Below are 8688 nucleotides of genomic sequence, written 5' to 3'. Positions count from 1 at the left end.
GGGGCTGTATCATTGCGGTATCAGATTTGGTTGTCATTCTTACCAAGTGCAATACATATTTTTAATTGAATCTGTCTTTTATTGTCGATCTTGTTGTTTGAACCAAGAGATTACTTAAGATAAATATGAATCAATCAGTCGTGCTGTGTGATTGGCCAGATGTAGTTTGTGATGGATGTGATTCGCTGTTGGCGTTTTCTGTTACCTGTTGGTACTCCCAGCTGTCGGGGATGAAGAGGTTGTCTCTCATCGTCATGGTGAGGTCCAGCCGGGGGAGGGCGTGGCACATCCTCACCCATAGCGAAGGAGTGTAGCTGGGCACGGTCGCCATGGCAGCCATACTCTATCGCCTAACCCCCCCTTCTCCACCCTGTTGGAAGGAAGTAAGAGGAGAGAAGGGTTAGAAAAATCAAAGGTGTGTGAGTGATACACATATTCCAAATCTCCACACCAGTGCTGGACCAATGAAAAATACTATGAGTAAACAAAGCCTTATGCAGTATGTGATGCCGGGTGATGGCTATTGCAACTGAAATATTGTCTGTCTAACACCCTTTCTTACACACTGTGGTAGAGCCAGGGAAGAAAGTTGAGACGGTTCAGAACAACCCTGCCAAGGGAGGGAGGGAGGGAGGGAACTAGGGGACATCAGGTCACCAACCACCCCCTCCTCCAGTCTGTGGTTGAACCGTTGTCAGCCATGCTCATGTTCACTGAAACTTCCTATTGCATCAATCAGTGTACTGTAGGTGGGTCAGGACAATGTGAAGTTGCCTCTAGACTCTGATCTAAGGTGAGGTTTACATTGTCTTCTCCTAGACTCTGATCTAAGGTGAGGTTTACATTGTCTTCTCCTAGACTCTGATATAAGGTGAGGTTTACATTGTCTTCTCCTAGACTCTGATCTAAGGTGAGGTTTACATTGTCTTCTCCTAGACTCTGATCTAAGGTGAGGTTTACATTGTCGTCTCCTAGACTCTGATCTAAGGTGAGGTTTACATTGTCGTCTCCTAGACTCTGATCTAAGGTGAGGTTTACATCGTCTTCTCCTAGCCAACATTCCATGGAGGTCCGAGTGTCTGCAGGTTTTCGCTCCTCCCTTGTACTTGATTGATTAATTAAGGTGGTTGTCTAGGTCTTAATTGAAAGGAAAAAAACAAAACCTGCAGACACCGTGGAATGAGTTGGACACCCCTGTCCTAGACTCTGCTCTAAGGTGAGGTTTACATGGTCTTCTCCTCATGCTTAAGGTAAAGAATTGTGAAAGTCAAGGTAATCTAATCCTAGTCCCCTGTAGTTCAGTTGGTAGAGCATGGCGCTTGCAACGGCAGGGTTGTGGGTTCGTTGAATGTATGCACTCACTAATTGTAAGTCGCTCTGGATAAGAGCGTCTGCTAAATGACTAAAATGTAAAATGTAGATCAGAGCTATGCCTAAGGGCTTCTACCTGAAGCGAGGAGGTATGCAGGGTGAAACCAGACAGATCTTAAATAAAGATAACATTGTGGAGCAGAAACCAAAGAGCAAGAGCAGACATTCACCTTCTTTTCATTGCTAGATATTTTTGTTCAGCTTCAATGCCATGTTTGGATCACGGTCGTGGGCAATTCCATTCCAATTCATTCAAGAACTGAAGTGAAATTCATCTGGCTGAACTACAGTGAGGGGAAAAAGTATTTGATCCCCTGCTGATTTTTGTACGTTTGCCCACTGACAAAGAAATGATCAGTCTATAATTTTAATGGTAGGTTTATTTGAACAGTGAGAGACAGAATAACAACAAAAAAATCCAGAAAAACACATGTCAAAAATGTTATAAATTGATTTGCGTTTTAATGAGGGAAATAAGTATTTGACCCCCTCTCAATCAGAAAGATTTCTGTCTCCCAGTTGTCTTTTATACAGGTAACGAGCTGAGATTAGGAGCACACTCTTAAAGGGAGTGCTCCTAATCTCAGCTTGTTACCTGTATAAAAGACACCTGTCCACAGAAGCAATCAATCAATCAGATTCCAAACTCTCCACCATGGCCAAGACCAAAGAGCTCTCCAAGGATGTCAGGGACAGGATTGTAGACCTACACAAGGCTGGAATGGGCTACAAGACCATCGCCAAGCAGCTTGGTGAGAAGGTGACAACAGTTGGTGCGATTATTCGCAAATGGTCAATCTCCCTCTGCCTGGGGCTCCATGCAAGATCTCACCTCGTGGAGTTGCAATGATCATGAGAACGGTGAGGAATCAGCCCAGAACTACACAGGAGGATCTTGTCAATGATCTCAAGGCAGCTGGGACCATAGTCACCAAGAAAACAATTGATAACACACTACGCCGTGAAGGACTGAAATCCTGCAGCGCCCGCAAGGTCCCCCTGCTCAAGAAAGCACATATACAGGCCCGTCTGAAGTTTGCCAATTAACATCTGAATGATTCAGAGGAGAACTGGGTGAAAGTGTTGTGTTCAGATGAGACCAAAATCGAGCTCTTTGGCATCAACTCAACTCGCCGTGTTTGGAGGAGGAGGAATGCTGCCTATGACCCAAAGAACACCATCCCCACCGTCAAACATGGAGGTGGAAACATTATGCTTTGGGGGTGTTTTTCTGCTAAGGGGACAGGACAACTTCACCGCATCAAAGGGACGATGGACGGGGCCATGTACCGTCAAATCTTGGGTGAGAACCTCCTTCTCTCAGCCAGGGCATTGAAAATGGGTTGTGGATGGGTATTCCAGCATGACAATGACCCAAAACACACGGCCAAGGCAACAAAGGAGTGGCTTAAGAATAAGCACATTAAGGTCCTGGAGTGGCCTAGCCAGTCTCCAGACCTTAATCCCATAGAAAATCTGTGGAGGGAGCTGAAGGTTTGAGTTGCCAAACGTCAGCCTCGAAAACTTAATGACTTGGAGAAGATCTGCAAAGAGGAGTGGGACAAAATCCCTCCTGAGATGTGTGCAAACCTGGTGGCCAACTACAAGAAACATCTGACCTCTGTGATTGCCAACAAGGGTTTTGCCACCAAGAACATTTTTAACATGCGTTTTTCTGGATTTTTTTGTTATTATTCTGTCTCTCACTGTTCAAATAAACCTACCATTAAAATTATAGACTGATCATTTCTTTGTCAGTGGGCAAACGTACAAAATCAGCAGGGGATCAAATACTTTTTTCCCTCACTGTAACTGAATAGAAATGGGACCTGCCCACACCTGGATTGGATGAGTGTGATTCCTCTCTTATCCAGGGGACATCAACTAAACTAACTCCCCTGTCATTATGTATGAAAAATGTATGCACTCACTAACTGTAAGTCGCTCTCGATAAGAGCGTCTGCTAAATTACTAAAATGTTAAAAAAAAAAAATGTAATCTCTACTAACAACCTAATTCATCATCCTCCTTCACCTACGGGAGCAGAGTAGGGGAGATATGGGGAGGCCCAGTGGCAATCTCAGCCACACCACACAACCAGCACTATATAATGGAGGCAGAGTTGGGTCAATACAAGAGGGAGATTCAACCGCCATCAGACCAACTATCAACACACCATCCCTCAACCATCCTGGAAATGAGAAGATACTATGAGAGATAATAGTATGTCGACAACAATGATGCACTGTAGCAGCCTTCACACAACCACCCTCCAAAGGGAAGGAGAGAGGGGGGAAAACAAGGGAGAATAGGACATTCTTCATAGCCAAACTCCACCACCACACCCTGCTGAGAGACACTGCTTCCCCTCCTTTCCTAAAGCCCTGCCGAGGGGGAGAAAGTAGGGTAAATACAAAGGGAAATCTGGTTAGCCCAAACAGACACTGCAATCTACATTACAATCACAGAGCTATGTAGAGGATATGAGGGGGAGGGTAAGGGGGCCACAACACTGATTGTGCAGATTAAGAGAATATCAGGGTTTTACAGTTGAAGACGAGGGTTTCAAGAGAGCCTAGGAGATGAGATCAGCACAGACTAGATCATTGACAGGAGTTGTACTGAGGAGTAGAGACGGGGGGTTGTACAGTACTGCTCTACATACAGGGAGACAGACAGATGGACGTTGAGTCAAGATACAATACTGTATTTGATAGCGTCTAACAGGGAGGGATTCTTAGATTTGGATTCTGCACCAGGCTCCTATCTTGCTTTTGCTGTCTTTGAATGTTGCAGAACATTCAACATTGTCTCACATGAATTCTCAGCCTTTTTAATGATCCATCTGTATGAGCACACAACTCTACATTTGAATAGAGGCACTAGACACGATAAAGAATCAGATATGACCATATCTGATCTATTTTATAAATATCAATCCAGTCTTTTTACTGTAGCAGCCATTTAAAATCAATGACGTCTCCATGGACACAGTCCAGGTGTTGGGGTCATTGTTTGGGATGTGTGTGTGTGGTGTGCATGCATGTGGATTTGCGGCATCCCTGGCCCAGAGAGGGTTATACAGACATCCCAGACAGTCAATCCCAAGCTCATTAGAATAAGACAGTTTGCCTTAATGGCTCCAAACCCCCAACTGTTACTAACAAAACCAATGCCAACACTCCATTTCACTTATGAAACTAGCGAGGAGCAGAATGGTTTCTCACACTGCCGTCCATCTCTTCACACTGAGGCTGTCAACAGATTCATGTTATTGTTGTAGTCTTACATTGTTATGGCCAGACTCAGATGGTAAATCAACAGACAGGAGTTTCATGTTATAGTCTTGAATTATTAGGCTGTGAGGTTGGTAGAGGATACTGCCACATTAGGTCAATTATAGGAATGTTATAGTGTGGTTAGACTATAGTGTGGAAGTGTGAATTGAAATTCAATTCATGTTACAAGTTACGGAGGGAGGCAGGGAGGCAGGGAGGCAGGGAGGCAGGGAGGCAGGCTCAAGTTGACGTGATGCTTCCTGCCAGCTTGTTATCATGCTGGTTACCATTGCATAACTGAAGGCAAATAACTGGGAGTTTGCGCTCACATGATAGAGGGAGCAAGGAGAGAAGGGGAGAGGAGAGGGAGATGGAAGTAGAGAACCCAAAACATAGCCTTCTGTGCTGTGCACTAGCTGCTTCAAAACCAACAAGAGACTCTCAGGAACAACAAAGCTGAGGGGAAATGGATAGAATACAGTAGAATAGACGTCAACTATCTGTCACTGCACTGAACCAAGCTGACTGAATCAGCCCTGGGAATGTCTCTGTTTTGAAACAGTCAGTCAGGTATTTGTATTGAGTGAGACTCCAGAATGTGTTTCTCTACGAGGCCATTTTGTAAGGCGGTTAATGAGGAAGATGTGCAGCTGGGAAGAAAATCCTCTTTGACAGTAAAGCCACCTTCTCCTTTATCATGCATTGAACCACACATTCTCATTACTACACATCACAAACAACAGCTTTGATCTGGGTCACTGGGTATGAATAATGACATGCAACAGAAATCATCATGCCACACGTTAAGGCCCAATGGTCCCCTTAATGATCACTTAACGACACTCTTAATGACTGCAGTTTATGAGACAGCTATCTGACCCTGTGATGATGCACACCACAGCCCAGTTATCGTCAGTCAGTGGGGACATGAACAGCCCATTCAGTGTGTCTGTGTGAGGAGTACTGTATCTATAAATACATATCATTTTCAGAACCACAAAAACAGACTATACTAGAGGTTTAATTGTTTTATATAAAACTCATATTCAAGTTTCAGTTGAAATTCATGTTTGTGCAAACAATTTCCCACCAGGATCACGCACACACGTTTTAACAATCATTGTGGGTAACAAACAATTGATTTCCATTCAAAATCCTATTTTTCCTAACCCTTAACCTAACCTTAACCCAAAATTAACCCTAACTCTGACCCTTATTCTAACCCTAACCCTAATTGTAACCCTAACCCTAAAATTTCATTTTTTCTTGTGGGGACCAGCAAAATGTACACACTTGTCCGATTTTTGGATACAAGGATAGTTCAACCAAACCATACACACACACACACTTCCCCAAATCAATGAGATATTGAGTGCATTCGGCTGCAGGGTACTCAGTGCTGTAGAGTCAATAAATCCAACATGGAGCTTTGGAGTGTACAAGAGGACAACATACGGTACCAAGAGGATAGACAAATGCTCCCACACGAACAAGCTCATTGAGAATCTTGCACAATGTGAAATGTAGCATTTGAGAGAGGCTTGCTGAAGATTAGCCAAGCAAACTATTCGGTGACATAAAATGTGATATTTTATTAATATAAATAAACTCTTATCATTCCCTCCTGAGTGGCTCAGTGGTCTAAGGCACTGCATCACAGTGCTAGCTGTGCCACTAGAGATCCTGGTTCGAATCCAGGCTCTGTCGTAGCCGGCCGCGACCGGGAGACCCATGGGACGGCGCGCAATTGGCCCAGCGTCGTCCAGGGTAGGGGAGGGAATGGCCGGCAGGGATGTAGCTCAGTTGATAGAGCATGGTGTTTGCAACGCCAGGGTTGAGGGTTCGATTCCCACAGGGGGTATGAAAAAATTAAATAATGTATGCACTGTAAGTCGCTCTGGATAAGAGCGTCTGCTAAATGACTAAAATGTAAATGTAATAAAGTCGAGATTGACAAAACAATTCAAAACAGAGTGAATCAAACTAACATCGTTCAACCTCAATGTTTTATAAATCATTTCCTAATTTCAACATCAGCCAATGCACACACATTGTGTAAAAATCCAAACAACCTTTGATGTAAAACCCAGGCTTCTCTCCACTTTCCATCATTGAACATAAACTGCAATGGCCTAACAGTGCATGATGAATCTATTTCACTTGACTGCCCATTAATCTTGTAGAATACAGAGACAATTAACCCATGGTGAATGAGTGATTGGAGAGTGATCCGTTTCTTACCTTTGACTGTAGCGTTGGGAGAGTGTTCTGTTATCTCCTACTCTTCTCTGGGGTTCCGTCAAATCTACACACTCACTGAGGTATACCGTTGGCAACCATCAGCGCTGGATCCTCTTGAAAAAAACTCATTCTGGAAAATATAGGCTTCGGGACATGAACCCCAAAAATATGATAAAAGGGAAAAAATGACAAGGTCTGTTTTTGGTTTTGAAATATTAAACAGCCTGTGATTGTTTGGTTGTCTGGTCACAGTGGAGAGGTGCTTGTGTTGATGGATAAGAGAGGAGCCCTCAGTGAGTGAGTGAGTGAGTGAGTGAGAGTGAGAGAGAGAGAGGGGATTAGGATTGAGAAGACACCCCAGAGGGACCCTTATCGTTGTGTCGGAACCCCATGCAGGCAGCAGATCGCTCAGCCAGGCGACTTCACAACAAGGCAGCGACACGATTGTGCCCAGCGATAATTAATCTGTTAACGGGGATTAGGGTTCCGTCCCCTCTCAGCTCACACACATGATGATGCTGCTGGGCGACACAGACACAGCTCTAACTGAAACCCCCATCAACACTCAGTCACACACACAACATACCAATCTACACTCTCAGATTATGCAAAAATTTGACAAAAATTAACAAATCATCACAAAAAAATCTAAGATTGTCTAAATGCAAAACGAGAAAAGGTCCAATGATTCGAGTTTGAGTTACATTTCAGATTTCTGGACAAAAAAAGCAAAATCCACAAAATATTTGTTGAAGAAATCTCCTGTCTGGTTAGGCAGGGCAGTGTTTTGCTGTGTTGTGCAGAGAGGAGGAGAGAGGGAGAGGTAGAGATGCACATATATTTAGACAGAAGCAAATAAGCACACCACTTAGATGGATACTGAGGGCAAGAGAGAAGGGAGGGAGGGAGGGAGGGAGGGAGGGAGGGAGGGCAACAAAGATATTGTGAATAGGAAAAAAGATGGGTTGTCAACTGGGCAATGAGTGAGCGTGAGAGAAAAAGGGAGGGATGGAGGGAGGTTGAGCGATGAACAGAGGGAGAGGGGAGAAGTGACATGCAATGGATTTGTAGGCAAAACCAGTTTCGAGTGGAGACTGCGAAATAGTAGCAAATCCATGATTCAACAACAACCAAGAAAAGCAGAGATAGAGAGAATAAGAGAGATGGGAAGATGGGAAGATGATAGATGGTCTTCCATGACCGTGGGTGATTTGACCGAAAAAGAGGGGGATTACTAATAAACAATAAAAACAAAGTGAGAGTGGGAGAGTGAGAGACCAGCGTGTTTGTGTGCCATTGGAGGATGGGGGAGAGTGAGAGAGCGAGAGGGAGGGGTGGGGTTAGTTTTTCTGTGTCACTGAAAGGGAGTGGGGGAAGGGAGTCAGAGAGATAATGCGAGCAAGGGAGCGTACAGGAGTGAGTGAGAGAGAGAGAACACACTGACTCATATGTATAGTGTGCGTGTATCTAGGAGGAAAAGGGGGGAGAGAGACAGAAAATGGTATTATGTATGCAAGAGTTACTCAGAGAGAGTTAACCGTGCCTCCATGGCTCTCATTCAGACACAGCACTATACTGTAGCAGCCCATCTCCTCTCTTCATCCCTCTCCTCCCTTCATCCCCTCTCCTCTCTCCATCCCCCCTCTCTCTCTACTTTCTCATCCCTCCCTCTCCTCTCTCCATCCCTCCCTCTCCTCTCTCCATCCCCCTCTCCTCTCTCCATCCCCCTCTCTCTCTCTATCCTCTCTCCATCCCCCCCTCTCTCTCCTTTCTCCATCCCTCCCTCTCCTCTCTCCAT

At 44.6% G+C, this 8688-nt stretch overlaps 1 protein-coding gene across 1 annotated transcript in view; it reads right to left on the bottom strand.

Annotated features, from left to right (window-relative positions):
• Window positions 1–340, bottom strand: part of LOC311139341 (protein tweety homolog 1-like) — a gene marked incomplete at its 5' end in the record, with an annotated part of 9177 nt that extends 8837 nt beyond the window's left edge. Inside the window, one exon of the mRNA XM_084174214.1 lies at window positions 206–340. Within this exon, the coding sequence (XP_084030340.1) occupies window positions 206–340 (135 nt within the window). The remainder of the gene's footprint in view (window positions 1–205) is intronic.
• Window positions 341–8688: the final 8348 nt, after the last annotated feature.

The sequence above is a fragment of the Coregonus lavaretus genome (genome assembly GCF_964263955.1).
Source record: "Coregonus lavaretus genome assembly, chromosome: 13".
NCBI lineage: Eukaryota > Metazoa > Chordata > Actinopteri > Salmoniformes > Salmonidae > Coregonus > Coregonus lavaretus.
This window is presented reverse-complemented; position numbering and strand designations above follow the sequence as displayed.